Here is a 22,323-nt window from a genome sequence, read left to right on the forward strand (position 1 = left end):
GCGTGCATTTAATACCAGAAGACCCGTGACCGGCAAGAGGTCTGATGAACTATGAAGAGAGGGAGGCAGAGGGGAGAGGGGAGGGGATGAGTGGGAAGATGTGAGGAGAAAGAGCAGTGGGAAAAGGGATGAAAGTTGAAGGATGTGAAGAGGGAGGAGTGATAAGGAAAGAGGAAGAGGAGAAGGGAATATAAGTGGAGAATGAGGAGGAAGGAAAGAGGAGAGGAAAAGAAGACGATGATGGTGAAGGAGGCAGTAAACAAGAAGAATGGAATGAGAGGAGAAAACAAGCATGGAAAGGGAAAGACAAAAACCATATAGAGAAGACGGATGGAGCGTGGATGTCTCCAGTAAAAGGAGGGTGGAATGCTGGGAAATTCCTATTAGAAAAGAGAACGCTGTGTGGTCAAGAACTCACACATTCACACCATAAAAACAAAGAATGAAGGAAGAAGGGTGCAGCCAGACAGATGCAAAAAGTAAAAGATGGATTGAGAGATACATTAGATACAAAGAAACAGAGCGCAAGAAAAAAAAATGCAAGCGTGGGAGCCTGGGGATTGGCACAATAATTCACGTCTAAAATTAGTCTCATTTTTCACCGACTTCTTTCTCAGTAATTCTGTAATGTAATATGCTGAGCAGGGAAGCTCCTGGGCTCCTGGGGGACACGACATGATGAGAGCCGCAGCCGCTTCTGCCTGCTAGCTAGGTAAACACAGACACACACATGCACCCACACACATACATACTTTCGCACGCAAAAACAGACTTGTGGGCATGCAAACAAGTGCGTGACAGATGGAAAACTTGTTAGCAAACAGAGACATGTGTACGTTTAAGACAGACGGGAACACATTCTGCACACACATACTGTATATATAAATATATATGTGGCGAGCCAGAACAAATTAAGGGGGGCGAGCCGAGCGTGCACGCTAATTCCGTCAGTGAGGTCCAGGGCTAAAACACTAATCTACAGCAGAAAATAAATGATGATGCTCGCTCTGCTCCGCACCTCCTAACTGGAATTCATCCAGAGCTATTTGGCTGAGTCAGAAGAAGAAAACAAATGTCCTTTTTCCTTAAAAAAAATAATAATAATAGTAAAGACAATAATTTAACAGGGATTTACACTTGAGGTGAATGCCCACCTGTGAGAGAAGGAGTTCTTGGAGAGGTTCAGGTAGGAGAGGTCAGCACAGCAGCCTCGCAGCAAGGCCCCAAACAACTGGCAGAGAAACAGAGAGAGAGAGAGACAGAGAGATAAATGGGTTGCACTGTGTTCACTACAGTGAATGTGAGTGTGTTGTATAACAGTTATTTTGGCTCTTGAACACTGCACAAATGATTATGGCACAGATTAAAGCTGACACAAATGCAATTTGAACACACCAAAAAAAATGATGCGGCTGTATATCATTCTTGGCAGGAGCCTCTTCGATAAAAATGTCCCTAAACGTATCATGCTAGCATTATAGATGGCATTAAATAATAGAATTTCATAAAAGCCTGACTCGGCAGATTGGAGTGTGGAAAAAAAAACAATGGACCAGAACAAATGAGATGTTACTGCTGGTCAAATCAGGACAAAGCAGTCTTTGCAATTTATTTATGGATTTGTTTGATTCTTTTTGTGCCATATGTTTAGGATTTGTACAAGATAATACGACCTTTGTCATTAGGTTAATACATCTCTCTCACACACATACACACACACACACACACACACACACACACACACACACACACACACACACACGTGCACTGAGCATCCACAGTGTGTGACTGCCAAGGAACATGGAAACTTGGAATACAAACAGACATTTGTACTGACTGTTTGTTCATTATCTGCCGCGAGTAGCAGACATGGGACCAAGTCATTGTTTTTCAAGTCACAAGTAAGTCTCAAGTCTTTGCAATAAAGTCCCAAGTCCAGACTGAAAATTCCCAAGTGAAATCCTAAGTCCTAAACCTTGAGATTCAAGTCCTAAATAGATTATAATGTGCTCTTCACCTGATGCAATGCTATTTTAACTACAGAGTAATAATATCTTCAATTTACAAAAGTCATGAATGCTTTTTAAAATTTGTATTTATTTGTTAAAACAAGTTTGTTAAAAAATATCTGTGTGTTAACTAAGATGCTACATTACAACTGTGTGCAGTTCATGATTTCCTCTTGGGGATCAATTTCTGATTCTGAGTTAAGCAAAGCAACCCTAAAATGTTCTTAAACTCTAAAATGTTCTTTTGTCTGAGCCACTAAATGTTGGTGTCTCAGTGAGAAATGCAGATAGGGGGATTTGGCCCTTCATTTTGGGATCAGCTGTAAACATGTACTTTAGTATTTCCATGTCATGTCATGTAATATTCCTTTTCCACTACATTTCAGAGGGTCTATATTACTCTTTTTACTCCACTACATTTATCTGTCTGCTTTAGAGACTGGTTACCTTTCAGATTCATATTTAACATACAACATATGATCAGCTTTTGAAATATGATGTATTGTTAAAGATTACACCAGTGGTTCTGAGCATGTTTGGCTGGTGAGCCCTTAGAGAAATGCAGTGTTTAGTCTGGGACTAACTGTCACATTGATGTAAGATGTAGATGTGTTGTAAGCAGTTTCACCAAAGAGAGATTTTCCTTTCAACCTTGTCAGATGGTTTTATTTGAATAACAGTTTAAGGTATGACGAGGAAAAATTATCCAATATTTCATATAAGAACTAGAGAAAGGTCAGAAAAGGGAATTCAAATGGTTGAACTTTGTTTCTTCTTCTTTTCTCTCCCATTAGTAGACAACTCCTCACATTTATGTTAAGACCCTTTAAAGGGGCCTGACCCCTAGGTTGCAAACTACTAGCTCCATCTTAACCAATTACAACACCAAAATACTACAAACGCATTGATGCCTCTGGACTGACAAGCTGATGATGTAATATTTAATGATATCTCAGTCACAGGGGCCATTCTTTGGCAGAACACATACTTTTATGTTTCATACTTGAAGCACGTGTTCCTGGTTTTACTTTTGTACTTTTGGGAGTAGGATTTTGAATGCAGGAGGGGTTGCTCTCAGTGTCTCTATGCAATTCAGGGAAAGGTCACTGCAGGGTGTGCTTCAATGACTAGACCTTCATCGTGAGTACATGTGGAAATGCAAAGTTAGCCTTCACATCACCACTGGACAAAATGTTCAGGACTGCTTTCGTTACCCTCCACCGCCAGTGAGATATTGACTTTTATTTGTATTCGTGGTCACACAATGTTTAATTATAATAATGTAAGAAAAAGGTTCTGCTTTTTAAACAAATGTTTAAATGAAGACCAATAGTCTACAGCCATCCAAGCAGCTCTGTGAGGCAGTAGTTTGGTGCAGTATGCTAACATGCTCACAACGGCAATGTTAGAGTGCTGATGCTTAGCAGGTAGAGTTAACCTGTGGACACCATCTTAGTTTAGCATGTTAGTATTAGGGCTGCACAATGTGCAAAAAAACATCATAGTGTGATTGTTTTGACTAATTGCAATTGTGATTTAAGTCAGGATTTTAGGCGGAATGGTAATTTTTGCATTTCATTTTTAATTTAAAAAAATAATAATATAAAAATGATGATGACGTGATGTTTTTGCTGGGGTCTGTACCAAATAAACATGCTCCCTTATGCCTGGAATATGCTTTGAAGCCCAGGTTATCTCTGTAGCACACAATGCTTTACCTATAATGTTAATGTATGCAAATTTTACCTTTATCAAACAATTGCGGCTCTTGCAATTGTGATATTGCACTTGGACATATAGTTGTCTTAATAATATTGTGATTAACTGTGCAGCTCTAGTTAGTATGCAAAACCTTTGGACAAAGTACAGCTGAGGAGGCTGTTGGGACACTGGGTCATTAGTTTTGCAGGAGTTTGATCATACACCAAAGTATTAGACAGACTGAAATTTTGACCTGATGGTGGTGCTACGGGAAAAGAGTAAAGGGATCACTTAAATGATTATAGTTCATCCTGAGGGGGACGTGAATGTGTGTACCACATTTCATTACAATACATGCAATGGTTAGAGACATTTCACTGAAAACCACAGACGTCAGCCTCATGGTGGAGCTGCTGGGAAAGACAGACAGACTGACACTTATTGAGTCACGCCACCAGCATTGATAAGAAGAGATCTGGAATGTTTAAAAGTTGTTGCAATTTTCCCAATTTTTTAATCTATTCCCCACAATGGGCACTAATGAAAATGAAAACTGGGACATTCTGAAAAGAAAAAACATAATAGTGAGTTATTTAAGTCCTAATAGTGGGAAAAGAACAGTGACTTAATTTTCCGTTCTTGCCCATTTTAGGGTTAATGCCCCCAAGCTCCAGCAGCTGAGTGAAATATAGCAGACACTGTATTTCCACCAGTCTTTCAAAGTGTGTCCGGAAAGTGCTCATCTGTCAGAGAAAGTCTACGAATTCCCGATAGCAGGACCAAATGGGCAATAAGAAGAGTAATTGTATTACACTGAATCAGAATCAAGCTGAAACCACACCAGCGGAAAAATTAATTTCTTACATTCTTCAATTTGTTACACTAAATATCCATCAATTGTCGAGTTTCACATTAAATATGGGGGAAAAAAGCCACTCAAAGCCTGTGTAGGAAATTAATTATGCTGTGTCACCCAAGGTTTCCCTGCCTATATGATCAACGTAACATCATGCAGCAATACAGCAATTCATCTACCATCCATCAAGGTGCATAACCAATCAAGCTCTCATCTTGTGGAGATATGGCTCGCGTTCAAATAACAAGGGTCTGGATGTACCAAAATGAATATCCAGGAATCTGTGACCCAATTAATCTTGAAATAAAGATGATATATGTCTGTTTATTAGACAAGAGAAAGCTTTAGGCAAATATGAGTGGCATCAAAACCCAATTTCTCGTAAGACTTTAAGTAGCATCTCATCACTTGCGAGAGGTTAAACTGTCGGACAAATCCATTTTATCCTGGCAGTGTGATCCATCACGGAAATTGACTAATCGACCGTTGTCGGTACATCAACGCAGATTAAAACAGGAACTTAATAATTCAATCCAACAGGCCAACACTAAAAAAGACAAATTCTTCCTCAGACAGTTCCCCTCTAAAGGATAAATGACAATTAGCAAAACAGGACATGAAGCAGCTATCACAGAGAGCACTCTTTTGGTCTCAAGGGGAGTTTTAAAGAGATACAGGGGCGAGACAAAGTTTGAAAACTTGCAAATAAAGCAGAATAGATGCAATGACTTCCACTCATGCACATAATTCAATACAAAATTCATGGCCCACATTTACGGGAGGGAGGAGGATAAGTTTCACGGGGTGGACCATTCCCTCCTAAAAGAGATTCCTGCCTGACAAGCTGCCCGCTTCTTGGGGTTTAAAACTGCTCGAGTGAAGTGCAGCAAGGAAGAAAGCAAACACATGCACAGTAAAGTGCAAGGCAGTGTGGGAAATGAAACACATGGGTGAAAGTTATCAGAAGTATTCAGATCCTTAGTGATATAACAAGGTAAAACAATCTCCATTGCAAGTATTCAGCATTCAAAACCTTACGTAAGTAAAAGTGAAGTCGTAAAAGTACTGTCAGCAAAATACACTTTAAGTTAGAAAAGTACTCAGTATACAGAATGGCTCCATGTAGTGTTACACACACATCATGGAGCTATTATCACTGTTGCATTAATGTGTGAGGACTGTATGTATTTTTTCTTACTGCAGGTTGGGGGTTAACTGCCACTGCATTCCCCCCACTCTTGCCGCCACCCTCAAAAAAATTATAGTTTTAGTTTTTCATTAGACTTCAGTGTCAGAACAACCTGTCACAACACATACCATAAAGCCTGTTGCAAGAAATTTTGTTTGATAGTAATTTATGTTCTGAATAACATATCACTAAGCTTGTCAAATTATGTTTTTATCACCTCAGAAATACTGCTAAAATAAGATCAATTTTAACTTCGAGATACAGAAACTGTCGTACATGCTTTTATCTCTTCGCGCCTTGATTATTGCAAAACCTTTTTTCTTGTCTTAATCAAAAAACCTTGCAACAACTACAGATGGTACAGAACTCAGACACAAGGCTTTTAACCAGAACCAAGAAGTACGATCACATCACACCAGTTTTAGCTTCTTTACATTGGCTTCCTGTCTGTTTTAGGATTGGCTTTAAAATCTTACTGATTACTTTTAAGGCTCCAGATTACATTTCAAACCATTTATTCCCTTATGAACCTTTGTGTAGCTTGAGATCCTCGGACAGAGGTCCTCTGTTTGTTCAAGAGCCCAGACTGAAGACTAAAGGGGACAGGGCTTTTGCAATCAGGGCCCCGAGGCTCTGGAATAACCTGCCAGAGGATATAAGGGTCGCTGAGTCACTGTCTGTTTAAGTTTCTCCAAAAAAGGTACATCTATTGGAGAGCATATCCTGTTTTTATCTGACCCGTCCATTTTATTGCTATATTATTGATTTAAATGTCACTTATTATCTTGATTTGAGTTTTGGTCTTTTTTATTTTATCTTTTCCTTTGGTGACATTTTATGACATTTTAGTTTGTTTCATTCTTCTTGTGTTTTAAATGTGCTTAGTTTTATTGTAAAACACTTTGTAAGTGTGTTTTTTAAAGGGGCTATACATATTAACAAGAAAGAATAAGGCAGGTTGCAGCACAAGAATCAGGAAGTGTCGATTTTGGAAAATTCTCATTAAAATGTTTCAAATAATCCTACTGCACTTTCTTTTTCACCTTTTATTATAAAAAATATATAGAACTTTGACTCAATTACAGATTAAAATACTTCATAAGAGGGAGTGTTTTAATGAACAATGCACAGAGACTGCTTCTATGTTTTGGGTAAAAAATAATCTGAGAAATATGCAAGTTAACTAAAGCTACAAACATGCTAGATTAAAAAGCACAAAAAATCCCTCTAAAATGTAGTGAAGTACAAGTATAGAATGGACGCACTCAAATAAAGTAAAATACAGTACAAGAACCTCAAACCCGCAAGTACAGTACTCCAATAAATATTCTTGAATAACATTCCACCACTGAGAGGAACAAAGTATTTAATCAACAATGGGATTTAATTAAGTAGGTGAATGTGATGGTCTAAAACCTGAAGACCAGCAAATATGGTTGATTTGTAATATGATGCAGCATCATGGCAATATAGTGAGTGTGGAGTTTAGACACCATCCTCCATGTTAGCAAGCACTCGCCCTGCTGGGGTGTCACTGAGCAGCAGAGCTCAGAGTGGATCTCTCTCTCTCTCTCTCTCTGACCTCTTACCTCCCAGCAGCAGAGAACACAATGATATTTATGTCTGTTCCATCCAACCTTGCATGTCCCTACAGCGCGTTATCCTGTCAGCAGCAATACAGCACTGACAAAGCAGCAGTGACACAACATAAACAATAAATGTGACCTCCCATTCAGCCAGCTCTTTTCACAAACCTCTACATCTTCCAGAGGGACACAGACACTAAAAACCTCCTGAGTACAGTTGTAACTTTCAAGTGATTTTCCACTGAGTCTTGAACGTTCACAGTGAACCTGGAAGAACTGCCATCTCAGCAGTAACCAGCAGGGGCAGACACATTCAAGTGTGGTCACTGAACTCTCTCAGAGAGACGGCTCTGTCATCCTTTTAGATGTTAGCGTATCTGCTAATGCGGTAAGACACCGTTTTGTCACACTGGCAGACATGCTAAATTTAGACACAGCAACAACACGGATGAAGTCATCTCTCTGAAGTGACAAAGCTGTGAACAAACACGTTCAACAAAGGCTGTTGTATGCTATTCATACAATGTATCGTCTGTATAATTCATAAGCGGCTATATGTTTCTGTTGGAGTGCATTCTAAGAGCTTTAACCATCACTCAGAGCATTATGCACAGAGGAGCTCTGAGAAAGACAGTGAGTCTACTGAGGTAACATTGTTTTTCTGTGGTGGGCAATTCATATTCAGGACGCTACCCCCTTCCTGATTCTTGGCCTGAATCCCATCCTTGAGATGAGATCAGACAGCGATGTGTGGATAGTGACTGTAACAGAGACGATGAGTACCAACCGAGTCCACGGTGCAGTCTGTCCCAGACAGGTCCAAGTGAACCAGGCAGTTGGGCTGGGCCAGGAACAGGTACAGGTTCTGCACGGGAAGAACAAGAGTGTCTTTTAGAGAATGAATATGACAAATATATATATGCAATATACTGTATATACCAAATTATACAAAAGTCATAAAAAGTATTCACTGCCTATGGGAATTTTTCTTTTTTTTTTTAAAGTTTATAACTTTGAATTTTGTAGATTTAATGTGGCTTTTGGACACTGTTCAACAGAAAAAGACAGATATCTACAAAGTTATCTTTGTTACAGATATTACAAAAAAAGAATTTGCACCCTGAACATCCCAGTTGAATCAATCATTAATAAATGGGAAGGAGCATGGCACAGCTGTTAATGGCTGTCATCAAAAACTGAGCGAGACCAGTGAGGAAGGCCACCAAGAGACCTCTGACAACTCTAGCCAGTTGTTTTACCAGTCACAGTTTTATGGGAGGAGTGGCAAAGAGAAAGCCACTCTGGAAAAAAAAAAACCCTCACACACAATCTGGGCTACAGTTTGTCAGAAGGCATGTGGGAGATTCTGAAGTCTGCTGGAACAAAGTTCTGTGGTCTGACGAGAGCTTTGTATTCATCAAATCATAATAAACATACTGTACTGTAGCATGCCCAGTGTGAAGTGTGGTAGTGGCAGCATTATGCTGTGGGGATGCATCTCTGCAGTAGACTGAAGGAAAGCTTGTGACAGTAAACTGAACATAGAAAAATACAGAAATCTTAAATGAAAACCTGATTTAAAAAAACCTGTTGCTTTGGAGAATATTTGTTTTTCTGTAAAACAAGCGTGAAGCCAAAGCTACACAGGTAAAGATAAAGTTAATGTCCTGGAGCGACCGAGTCCACATCTCAATCCAATCCAGAATTTGTGGCTGGATTTGAAAATGCTGTTCACTCACAATCCCCGTGCAGCCTGACAGAGCCTGAGCAGTTTTGCAAAAAAAAAAAAAAGGAGCCAATACTGATGCAAGCATGTATTTTCTTTTTGTCATTCATTTAGATCGCTTTGTAGCAATCTGTCTGCACTTTGACATTAAAGGGTCTTTTTCTGTTGCCCTATTAAATTACCCATGATTAAATGTGGGAAAACAGTGGCTGGGTTTCCATTCACATTGTTTCTATTCACATCTGCTATGTAAAAGTAATGAAAGAACATTGAGAAAAACAGCTGGTGGTGCAAATTCTCCAATTAGATGCCATTAAACCATTTCAGAAGGTTACAAGTCAAACCAAAAGGTGTGGAAAACCATGTTAAAAAATATACAGATATTAGGTGTGGGTGGTATCAAGGTACTACGGTATACTGAGGTATTCAAATATCGCGAAGGTTATTATTTAAATACCGTCAAAAATACAGATGCGCCTCTTTCTATTAAACTGATACAAAGATGCTGCATTAAGGCGATGTATTGTAGTGCACAGCATGCGCCACTAGAGGTCAGTCTGTACTGGTGAAACAGGCAGCTGAGCTGAGAAAAATGGTGACTGTGAGTGGTGAGGATAATGTAATATGCCTCTTCAGATGACTTCCTCTAACTACAGAAGCAGTTTATTAGCCACGTGATTTTATTCAACATGTCATCTCTGTTCAGCCTACTGATGTGTCAGTATCCACTGAGGCAACTAGTGTCATTGGGTCCTACAGCAAGAAGGGTGCTTATCTCCTATTTATTCAATATTCTATGGGCCATAAGTATTTAAAACAAGCAAGACCTGTGTTGGTTGTCTTTCTGATATGAGAAACAGATCAGCACTGTTGGCTAGACAATGACATACATGGTACAAAGACTTCTACCACCAATAGCTCAGCTTTTACGTTTGTTTTGTTTTTTCCTGTATTAACACAAATACCATCATACATTGTGTACCAGATACCGCCCAAGCCTAATAGATAAAGTATTTCTGTTTGATTCCATGTTTGATTTGAGGAAGATTATTGTCTCAACATTGCTCCGTGCAGATCTGATGGTTCGTCTGCAGCATTTTTCGTTTCTCCATTGTATGCTCACGTTACATGCTGTGGTTGGGTCGATTTCCGATTTTACCAATCTGGTCCAGTGTACGGGCTGAAACCAGTTTGATTTTATGCAAGGCGGCTCAACCGACATTTTTAGTATGATATGTTTTGGCAAATTCAAAAGCAGTCTACATCAGCAACCTGTGCTGATGGCAACACGATGCTAAATCCAGTTTGTATTGCATAAGAAATAAGCCAAATAACAACATGATTAACATAATATTATGTTTAGAAATAGACTAACTGAGTCACTCATAACTGACAGTCGATATGCAATTTGCTGCCTAGCCCAGGCCAGTGTCAGCAACATGAAGGAGATCAACTTTCAGGAGAAATGGGAGGGTCAGAGCAGCTATGTTGTGTTTGTTTACTAGGACCGTCATGTGTCTTAATGAGACAAGACATGGCAGAGTTAGTCTGTCAAGAAAACTAAATCTGTGGCAATATGGTAACATTTTGGATTTGAAGCTTATGAAAAAGATGTCCAAACTGGCTGCAGGCGATGCAGTACTGCCCTTTTGAGCTTAACTTTTGTCAGACACCATTTTCTATTTATTCCCATCACTTGCCTTTAAAGCGTCGCAATGGACGAGGAAAGCTGATTCATGAAGTTGAAATGAGGGATTATCTACATGATTCCCTCTTATTTGACTGCAAAAACAAAAGTAAGGTAGCAGCTGGCTGGAAAGAGATTGCAATGTAGCTAAAAGTTTCTGGTAAGGAAAATGATCATCGCTAAACACAATCTGCTTGCTGTTGGCTATGTTGTATGTCATTTATTAGAAAATATCACAACATAGTATGTGCATTTTCTGCTTAAAAAATAGCATTACAAATGTAGGAAGATAGCAAGTGGCTACCCTCCCATCTTTTCAGTGGTTATGTCTCCAGTGTTATCTCACACACACAGCTAATATTTATGTGATTTGTTTACATGAAGTAACGGAAGCGTACAGAGTGGACACAGAGCTCCGATGTCATGTGATGCGACGCACAGTCACTCACTCACTTGCTGTTGAAACTCACTGTCATTATATTGCACTCAGGAGCGTCTGCTGAGTAAATGTGACACCTAGAAAAATTTGGTATACCCATCATGTCCGGTGTTTGGCTTTATATAAAACTGGTTTGAATTTTTCTGCACCCGCCTAACCCTGTTACATGCTTAATGTATGTTATAAAATATTTGCTGAGGTTGTTTCCATTGTACTTTGTTGCAATATAATATCAAATGTTCCATGTCAGTTAACGTTATTTTTAACGTTTTTCAGAACTATAAAATGTGCATAAAAACAGGTGGATGGAAACATAAAAAATTCCAATATTTTATTTGTGTGTTTGTATGTGTGTTCCTCACTGTGGCGTCCTCTCCAGATAGAACCCCGGGGTTTTTGCTGAGGTCCAGATGCAGCAGAGAGTTAGAGTAGTCGTCACTTGAACACAATGCCTGGGACAGAGTAACCACACCTAATAGGAGGAGAGGAGACAGGATAGAGGGGAAGAAATGAGGGAGAGGGGATGGGGAATTAGGATAAACAAGTTGTATGCGTCCTTGAGTCATTTAATTATCTTATAATCATCCTTTTTTTCCTCCAATGGGCCAATTTAATGCTCTGGACGTGACTTATTAGCAACTAATGAATACAAAACAACATAATGGGAGACGGTGAGCAAGCTATGTGGGGAAAAAGTAATAATAATTGAGCAGAGACTAGTGAGCTCCTATGGCTTGCTGGTATCAAAAGAGCTTTTGGAGGGAGCAAGCCACTTTTTTTCCCCGTATCCCAGTATCTAAGTGTACTCTGAAAACCAAAACAAAAGAAAATCATTCTCTCAAATCAGATCACTACACAATTACACCCAAAGGCCCGATGGAGCCCCTCATTAAAATCCTCACCCTGCAAGACTGATGCAAAGCACAGTATGCCATGGCATGTTGAGGATAAACATAAGACACAAAAACAACACCGGAGAAATAACTAGCAGCAGCAACAAATAAAAAAGTCTACGACCATCATTGATGTGTGTGCTATTCACTCGACAATTTATCATTGATTATAGCCAGCAGTTGTAAGAAATGATTTCCTCTGTTCTCAAACATTGCGGAGTGTGTGTGTGGAAGAAACCAGCTACTGCATGTGCTGCACTCAAGCTGGCAAGGCACTAAGCTCTTCATCCCTAATTTATAGCGATTAGGAGCGAAATGAGGGGAAGAGGGGACAGGATGTCTAATCCCTCCCTTCATTGATCTATCAGTTGCTTGATTCTGCTAGAAGTACAGACTTTTAGAAACCATACGATTGGTGTGACAATGTCAAATCTGTTAGAACATATAGAATATTTCTGCTTATTTGCATGTCTGATCACATCTAAGCGACAACGTGTGAGGCCCAGGTGTGTCCGTGTGTGTGTGTGTGTGTGTGTGCTTGTGTCGGCATATGTGTAGGTATTACAGTGACAGGGGGAAGGAGGGGGAGCCGGAGAGAGATCTATAAATATTCAACAAAAAATGCTCAGCCCCTGCAAAGTCATACCTACACCCACCATTCAAGGTCAGCACCATCACCGCATTCCACCCTGAATCACTGTGTCAACCCACTGTCTTTTAAATCGCACAGAATGTGGTTTTCCCATTCATAACGTACACTAACAGGGTACTGAGGTCATAGTCTGCGGCATACACACAACGCTCAGCTTTCAGCCTTAAAATTACATTCAACACCTCCACAGCCATACTGCTTTACAAAGACAGAGAGCAGTCACTACAGAGGCAGAGGAGTTAGGGAAAAAAAGGGTTGAGCTTTCAAGGTGGCCGGCAAACTGTGTAACAGACAGAAAGGTTGTAATGCCTCCATTCTATGCTGTTTCGGCCTGGTTATTTCAGCCCCCAAATTCTTGCCACAGAAAGCAAATAAGAAGTTGATACTCCTTCGTATTATCTACCCAGAATGTAAAGATATCCACAGTATCTAATAACTGGTTAAATGTATTGTTTTAGCTGTCTTGTCCATTTTAACTCTTTGTTGTTTGTGTAAGAAAATATAATTTATTTTGTCTATGACCAATATAACAGGGGTGCCCAAACTTTTTTGAATGGGGGCCAGATTAGATGTGAAATTACCTGGGCGCAAGCTGCTTCTCACATTACATGCATTATTTATCTATTTATCTATTTTTAAATCCCATAGAAACGGGACAAACACAACTTTTTTCCAGTGAAAAGTACTCAACTTTTCAGAACTCCTGAATGCAGCAGTCGACTTTAAGCTTCTTTGCTGTGGCCATGTCTGTTACCTAGCAGGAAATGTCTGCTGCTAGGAAACCATTCCATTTGCTTGTTTACCATCTGTTTATGAAAACACATTAATCCTACCTGATTAGTTCCTGCCTGATGCACGTCTACAAACTGTATGATAGTCTTGCTATTGTGAGGTGAAGGGAAAAATGTAATATTGCTTGATGAACCAATGCTGTGCAGCAGGCCAAATGTAGTACCTGTATTTTTAAAGTGAAGCCACAGGCTGTTTAAAATTGGCCCACGGGCCACAATTGGCCCCTGGGCTAAACTTCGGACATGCCTGCAAAATAACAATTAAATGTACAATTTAATGCTTTTAAATATAGGCATAAGACAGTTTAAGCACACCAATGTAAATTCCATTGAGTCAAATGGTGGTTTCATTAGCGCTGTTTTTTTCTTGTTTATTTTCTCCACAATAATAGAATTTAGCTACTCCCTCATTTACATGTGTTAGTTAACAAAGTGAATCAAAGATGTCAGTTTTTCTTTTTTTCCAATCGCACATAAAAATTTAGAGATGTACCGACACCACTTTTTCCTTCCCGATACGGATCCCTGAACCTTAGGTATCCACCGATACCGAGTACCGATGCGATGCCAGCGCATAAAAAAAATGGATGGGATATGACTTGTTGTATGTCTCAACTCCTAAAACTCTACGTAAAATATTAAGAAATAAAAACATAATAGTAGAATGAATGCCAATAATTATTATCCAGTGTTGACAAAGATTAAGACCCAGGTTAAAGTGCAGCCACACAATTTGGTAAAAAAGACATTTTAAAGGCTACAGTAGAATGCTTTTTAAACTCCGCTCCATTTCTGTTTCGTTTGCCTGTAGCATGCATATGCGTAATGACGTGAGGCATTACGTGGTATCGGATACCCGATACCGCATTTTAGGTAGTATCGGAGGCATCAACTCAAGAAAAATTACTGACATAAATGGATTTTTAGCTTCAGCATAGCCAAGCCATGGTTGTCTCACAGGCCAGTATTCACTTGACGTTGCTCTTTTGCTTTACCTCTTTAGAATAAACTCTATAAAAGAACTGAACGTAGCCACCGTGACATCATCAACTGGTTTGTGGACAAGTATTTTGAAGCCTCAAGTCTGGCATTTTGGCCGTCGCCATCTTGATCTTTTTGGAGCCAGCAGTGACCATATTTGGACGAGAGCATGAACCCAGGGAGGTGTTAGGGATGAATCTTCAAGGGCTCTGGACACACATTTCTATGCCTCTATCCTGACTGACAGGTCGCCATGGTTGCGACTTCTCAATCACAAGTTGGCCATGCCCTAAGCATACCCTGCTTTGTCATCTACTTGAGAATAAATGAGACCATACTTTCCAAAGTGAACATCATACTGTATTGCAAAGACTTGGAAGTTTACTGATGTAATAAATCAAGTGAGCATCTATATAATCAGACTTCTTTTTACAAACAGTGGAGTCGCCCCCTACTGGCAATTAAATAGAAAGAATGCAGGTTTAAGACACTTCAGCATTGGTTTCACTTTTCAGGCCCAGAAACTACATCCACTATTTTAAACAGTCCATGCTCTATAGCCTGCTGTCTCTCTGCGCAGTAAGTGCAACAGTATTATACCATACTACTCTTCTGTGGCTCAGTAAGAAATAAAAGTATCATTTTAGCTAAACCAGATAAACATCATTACCCATAATTGCAACAAAAGAGGCTACAAAATATACTATAATGACCAAAAATACTATTATGATGAGGCTATTCATGTATGGATTTACATTTGTATCATTATGAGCCTTTTGAATCTGCTGTAATACTCGTGGATGGTTGTATTGTGTGGGATAAAAGCAATAGAATTGGGACACAGCACTAATGCCTACGTAGGATTTTAAGGGACAAAAACAGATCAACTACTTATAATTCTGACCTGATTATCATTTGGTAGATAGGTCATACTGTACATGCATGTGCCTGTTTATCTATGTGAGTGAATACCAACCCAAATAAAACTGCTTGTGGGGCAGCAAAGCAGTTCTGTGGTTAAAACAACTGTTTCTTAGAAAAACCTGGCTTCAAACCCAGCTTCACAGAAAGTGTCTACTGTACTGACGCGTCTTTGAGCAAGATGCACCAGTTTTGTACCAGCTTCAAAATTTTCATTCATTTATTTTTAAAAATAGTAAAAAATGTGTTTGGATCAGCCACAGAGGCTGCTGTGTGCAAAAGGAGCTACTCTTACCCTTGGAGGAAAGGGAAGTCTTTGAGAGATTAAGGAGTCGCAGTCCCTTGTTGAGGCGACACACTTGTTGAATCAGGTTGGAGACTCCTAATTTGAGAAGAGGCAGGAAAGGAGAGTAAACAAAGAGAGGAGAAAAGACAAAGGCCTCACTTAATAACAAAAATCACACATCCAAAGCCGAGGACAAAAAAATTGTTTAACTGATTATTTAATCAACTACAAATAAACCTGCAACTCTTTTGATTATTGACCCTTTGTTTAAAGGTCCACTGCATATAAATTAGGGGGATATATTGGCAGAAATGGAATATAATAATAAGTATGTTTTCTTTAGTGTATGATCACCTGAAAATAAGAATTGCCATGTTTTTGTTACCTTAGAATGAGCTATTTATATATACATAGGGAGCAGGTCATCGTTCCCAGTGATTGCCATGTTGCACTGTCATGTTTCTACAGTAGCCCAGAATGGACAAACCAAACATTGCTTAAGATAGGGCCATTCGCGTTTTCACGTCAGCCACCATTAGCAGCCCCAGTGACAGCATAGGAATAATAGATTTTTTTTTTTTTTTCCCCAATGTGAAACTACTTTATTGAGTCTTTTTTACCAATTCAAATCACCAGGTCTGTTTGTTTTGGAGAGAAAGAGACCTGCTGATAAATCGGCTCCCGATCAAAATCTCCTGAATGTCTGGATCTTAAGTCATCAGAGAAAATAGATGAGCACACATTAGCAGATGCTTGGCTAGCAGCCCATCTGCAACGTGTTGAACAGCGTTGGAGAAACACTGTTCTGTAATGCGAAACTGCTTTATTCATTGCTGTTACCAATTTAAATCACCCGGTCCATTTGTTTTAGAGACCGCTGCAGATATTTCGGCTCCATGTAAAAACTTCCTGAAAAATGAAGTACTTCTAATTGGGAGAGGTTCCAGCTGGTTGACATCAGCAATCCTCACAGCTCGATGCTACTAAAACCCCCTAAATCTTTCGCATTGCTCCTTAAATTAAAAGGAGATGGAAGAGGTGATAAAAAACTGAAAATCTTTGGATTTTGGAATGTTGGTTGGACAAAACCAGCAATGTGAAGACACTGCATTTAAGCTCTGGGAAAATGTGCCGGAAATTCTTGATTGTTTTGTGTTATTAACACACCAAACAATGAATCAGCTAGTCATGAAAATAGCTGACATAGTCAATAATAATAATTACTTACAGCCCTTCACCCATTCACGTTTAGAGTTATGAGCCCACACAGAGCTTTGCCACATAGTGTCAAGTTAAAATGCGACCTCTCTCTCAATACACCCCCTCTAAAACACACATATACAACCTATACCCACAAGTATACTACAGCTATAAAAAAACATCACACCAACATACTTTACAATCTCACTTTCTCCCACATACCCAGTGCAGAAACAAACTCATATAAATACCATGCGCCAAGCCAGATTGCATAACACCTAGTTCCAGCTCTGCAATTTGATAAAACACACTGCAGCCATGATGATAATAATATGAAAGGCTCGGCTTTATTAAAAATGGAATGGGTTCATTTTCTTTTTTTTGTCTTTTGTAGTGGCAAACTTTGTTTCCTTGTTCTCGCAGGAATGTGTATGCACAGAACTGTTACTGCCATTAAAGGCATAAGGAACATTGCAATCATTGTGAACAGCACTGAAGGTCATTCTTTACTGTGATTATGGGTATTATTGTGATGGTGGTCAAGGCTGCAGCAATTTTGTGGCTGTAGTCGCAATAAAGTTAGTCTGTATACTGTCAATACAATACTAATACACACAAACACACACACACACACACTTACACACACTCAGAGGGTGGCAAGTGTGAGCACAAAGAATCTATTGAAGCGAGTGGAAGTGACATGTGTCAGACAGGAGGACAGAAATTAGCTAATGAGTGATAGTGGCATGCATGCAAAGCCTGACCCTGGCATACAATAACATGTACACACACATACACACACCATCGCAAGTGTGAAATAGGCAGAGGGAGAGAAAGGTGTATAGTGGTGAATATTTTACACCAGTGACAGACGCACACAGAATTAAAATGTACGTTTCTCTATATAAGTGCATGGAGTGATCATACTAAGAGGTTCAGTCTGCGAGGTGAGCTGTGGGCGAGACTGAAAAAATAAAAGTATTTCTCTAAAGAGGAGGACCTTTCATAGACATGTAGCATGAAAGATAGATGAGAGAGGAAAAGAGAGAAACAAAGAGAAACAAAGAAAATAAAGGTTCTGTGTGGAGAGACATTGATTTTGAATTCTTTGAGAGCAAACAAAAGCGCCAGCGAAGTAAAAGCAAAAGAACAATCAGTGGCGCCCTGAGAGAGACAGCAGTAGGAGGGAGAGAGTTCACAGAGTCCAGGCCGGTACCTTGGTTGTCTAGTGTGTTATGAGCCAGGTTGAGGGAATGAATCACAGAAGCTGGGTTCTCCGACAGCGCAGACGCCATCTTCTGCGGAAAATCCCTGGAGAGAAAATGTTAAAAAGGATAATTAAACTTCCTGTAAAAATTCAATACTGACCCCAAAAACTGGATGAATCCACTGAAGAGATTTCCCCAATTCACTTGAATGTACCTGATAAAGTTTCACCATTACACCTCTTGGTGATGACTGTAAAATATCCCACTCAAGCAGCAGTATTGTCCCTTGGCAGAAATGTTCATTTAATGTAGGCACAATTGTGTTGTAAAGGTAGAATGTAAAGGATGTTGATTTTAAAAAGCACACCTACAGTTGAGTCTTTTCTTTTTAATGGACAATAATGAAACCTGTATGACCAGGGACTGGAAGATGGTGTAGAGCTGGGAATTAAAGTACTTTGTATTGGAAAAATGTCCCAAAAAGTATCAAAAATACAGAAAAATTCCAGTAAATGCTTGATGAGGGTCAAATCTTGTTCACATAGTCTTGGACAAGGTTCTCCTGATTAAAAAATTATTTTGCTGTTTTTTTTTGTTGCTAGTTTTCTAATTCATTTGAGGGGTTCATACAAAAAAAAGTGTCTCGATACTCTAGTATCATATTGGCACTATTATCAAAACTCTTCAAAAGATACACAGCCTTACAATGGCGGTTTTATTAATTTAGTTTGAAGGGGGGGCTTTCCACATTATATGTAAGCGTTGTATGCATGCTCTATGGGGCGTTTTAGTGTCTTTCACTGCATTGTTTTGGTTTTGCAGCCTGAAAATTTACTGTTTTGGTTCACTCTTGTCGCTCTCAAGGCAAAGTCTGTGACTAAATGGTGAATACAATGTCACATTTAGTAGCTGTAGAGCCAGATGTATCCCTCAGGAGCTAGTGGAGACTAAAATGCCTATGTTGCGTCTATTAGATGTATAATAGGCAATTGTTTGCTAATTATTTAGCCACAACAACTTTAGCATATTCTAATGCATCACTGTTTTGTTTACAGACTGCTCCACTGCCCTAAAGTGGACAAAAAAAAAAAATCAATTAAGGCAGCTTCTTCACATTCAGAACATAATTCACTGTAGTTGACAAAGACTGATTTGGAAGGAAACCCCCTTCACTTCAGAAAAAAAATCTCCTCCAAGACTGAGCATGTGCATTTAGGATTAGTGTAACTTACTTTCTTCTGTTTTTGTAAACAAGTGTTTGGAAGAAAATGCTCACATTTTTCTTACTGTGCTGTAATTTCACATTTGTGCCTGCAAATCCCTTTAAACCCTTTAAAACATGCATTTAAAGTGACGAAAGATAAACGTGTATTTCAGTGAGAGTCTTAAGTCATAAACTTTTCATTGATATACCGTACTGTTTAAGTATCTTACATGGTATACGGTATCTTGGTATTTTTTGCTTCACTGTGTGTGTTTGGTGCAGTGCTTGTGGAGAGCCTCTCATAATTGCCCTCTCTATTGGAAATGATTTAACACAGGGAAAGTATAAAAACTTGGTAACCTCATCATTATGCTGCAGTAAATCATCTTGCCTCGAGGCAGCCAATTCATCTCAATTAATACTAAATAAGGAAACTGCTCTGCTAAATGATACTAGCCATGCATAGAAGGTGAAAAGTCTTGCCAGGTGAAGCCCAAAATTTCACTAATGTTTCGGTGGGGAAACAATACACCTGCCAAAGGCAGACAGGAGGGACCTTTATTAGATGAAAAAGTGGAGGTTAAGAGAGGTGAGAGAGAGAGAGAAAAGAGCAGAGACAGGATTGGAAAGGTTACGACAGCAGAGGAGGGGAGGAAGGCGGGGAGGTGAGATGAGCTAAGGTGAGGAGGTGAGATGAAAGAGATGGAAGTGAGAAGAGACAATACAAGCAAAGAAGAAAAAGAAAGGGGAGAGAAAAGACAAGTGAGTAGAAAGGACAAAAGAGGAGAGGTGGAGGAGTGTTTGAGAGGTGAGGGCGTGAGGAAAGGAAGAAATGGAGAGGAAATTAGATGAACAGAGAGGTGACAGACAGGGCTGATACTGTCAGGGAAGAGGAAACCTACGATTTCAGTCCTGCATTCTCCAGAGTGAGCTCCTCCAGACTGTTGGACTTGCTGACTGTGTGCAGGACCTGGTCCACCACCTCCGACCCCTGGAGACAAGCAAAACAAAACAATACATTGGCTTGTGACCAAAAGTTTCAAACTGAAGAAGAGTAAAGGCAGGGACAGTGAAGAGCAAGCAGTAATCAGAAGCAACAGAAAACTGATTATGTTTAGTAAAAATCAAATTAAGTAGCCTTATGTACAGACGAAAGCTACAGACTTATGAATTCAATGTGGGAGCCAAAATAAGGGACACAACCTACAATGTACTCTTACATAAACACAAGACTTTCTGCAAAGGCAAGAACAATGTGAGAATTTGACACAAGAGATTGCTGTACTTCTTGTTTTCTCTGTGCTCTTCTCCCTGGTCTGAGGTAGGCGGACTCAGCAGGAAAAATGAGATGTCATGTACTTCCATGTACCAGCTAGAATTTATCAAGATCTGATACAAAATCAGACACCAATTGTGGAGTTTTTGTGTTAAATTCTAAATAAATCTCAATAACAAAGGATGTTCAGCTGTACCTCTTCCACCATTGAGTTAGCCTAAAATCATGTGTGGAAAGCCCCAAATTAATCGTTTAGCTCAGAATATTTCTCAAGTTCTCTCTATACATCCATGGTGTGGAGAAGAGTTGAGCTGCCACAGGAGCAGAGAAAAAGAGCTGGTATGGGAGCTGGTATGTACAAGCAGAGAGCCAGTGGGGGAAAAATGCATTTAATTCTGGGGATGGTGAAGATGGAAATAGGACAGTGGCATAAAGTGCTGCAGGGCAGCGCGTCCAGGAGCACCGCCACTCGTCTAGCTGCAGCCGGTGTGGGGTTGTACATCGAAAATAAAAGGGGTGTATTTTTTAACCAACAGCGTTTGCTGCTAGTGTGTTTTGGCCTGAACAGTCCACCCTCAGTTAGCCTTGTCAAGCTCCAGTGAGAAGCTGACTGTGCTCACTAACATTGCTTGGTAACTTAACCCCCTTCAAATTAATATGTAGGTGGCAAACAAGACACGGTAACTTGGCTTGGGATTTTAGGAGTTGTAGCATTTATTCACTGACAAATATCCTAAACCAGAGTTGTTTTGTTTTTGGTTTTTTTCAATTGTACTTCAATTGCCTACACTGTACTCACATTGCACTGCTATGTTTAACCTAATACTCCGGTTCCTGCCCAACCCATGTCTCGCGGGTTGTTAGTTGATTAATGTTAAGTGGCGGGTTTTTTGCATTACTAATTATTCATACCACCAAAATAATACACTAACCAATTCAGGTTTGGAACCCATAGGTGTATATTTCTTCTTACTGCATTCAGTGTTGTTTGAAATATGACCACTGAGTTGTGATTGTAGCTGAAGTAAGACATTTCATTTTTTCCCTCCTGATGCAGATTTCTAGAGTTGATTTGATGGATGAAGTGTTATTTTACCTGGTGTGAAAGTTTAATACTAAATTACGTAATATCAGACTGGTACAAACTAGGGCATTAACAGAAAAGTCGATTTGTCGACGTCAGTGGCACAAGTCCCGGTAGGAGCGTACTATAAGCGGAGCAGACTCTGCAACGAATGTCCACAGTCATTCGGGCTTTCATAGTCGAGCGCACTTCCGCGTTGGGAGTTTCCTGTAAAAATGTCCGTGAAAAATCCTTGCCATGTGTAAAATACATGGGGAGTCCGCATGGTCGTAAAATCTGAGCTTTGCACGCACAGGGCTTGCGGACCTCCACAGAGTCCGTTCCGCGTACATTCCGCCCAAGTATGTTCGGGCCTTGACAGACACACATCACATGTGTGGAGATACTTCACTTTCCTCCGCTGTGTCAATGTGATGATGTCATCAAATGACTTGTCGACTCGACTCAACTTAATGTCCTAGTACATTTTAGGCAGTATCGGAGGCATTTCTGGAACAACACTACCTTAACAATTTCCAAGGATTCCTGGGATAGTGTGCTTCAGCTCGGGACATATATATATATATACACATACATATATACAGTACAGGCCAAAAGTTTGGACACACCTTCTCATTCAATGCCCTTTCTTTAT

The 22,323-nt window shown here is 39.7% G+C and overlaps 1 protein-coding gene across 3 annotated transcripts in view; it reads right to left on the reverse strand.

The window, feature by feature from the left end:
* The window catches only part of carmil3 (capping protein regulator and myosin 1 linker 3), a 116,220-nt gene that overhangs the window by 54,544 nt on the left and 39,353 nt on the right, over window positions 1-22,323 (reverse strand). For all 3 annotated transcript variants that reach the window (XM_049598872.1, XM_049598873.1, XM_049598871.1), the window contains exons 11-16: window positions 20,232-20,320; window positions 18,134-18,228; window positions 15,727-15,813; window positions 11,556-11,665; window positions 8,129-8,206; window positions 1,155-1,231 (exon numbers count right to left, since the gene is read on the reverse strand). In XM_049598872.1, coding sequence (XP_049454829.1) covers window positions 1,155-1,231; window positions 8,129-8,206; window positions 11,556-11,665; window positions 15,727-15,813; window positions 18,134-18,228; window positions 20,232-20,320 — 536 coding nt within the window. The remainder of the gene's footprint in view (window positions 1-1,154; window positions 1,232-8,128; window positions 8,207-11,555; window positions 11,666-15,726; window positions 15,814-18,133; window positions 18,229-20,231; window positions 20,321-22,323) is intronic.

Source organism: Epinephelus fuscoguttatus, linkage group LG15 (assembly GCF_011397635.1).
Source record: "Epinephelus fuscoguttatus linkage group LG15, E.fuscoguttatus.final_Chr_v1".
Taxonomy (NCBI): Eukaryota; Metazoa; Chordata; class Actinopteri; order Perciformes; family Serranidae; genus Epinephelus; species Epinephelus fuscoguttatus.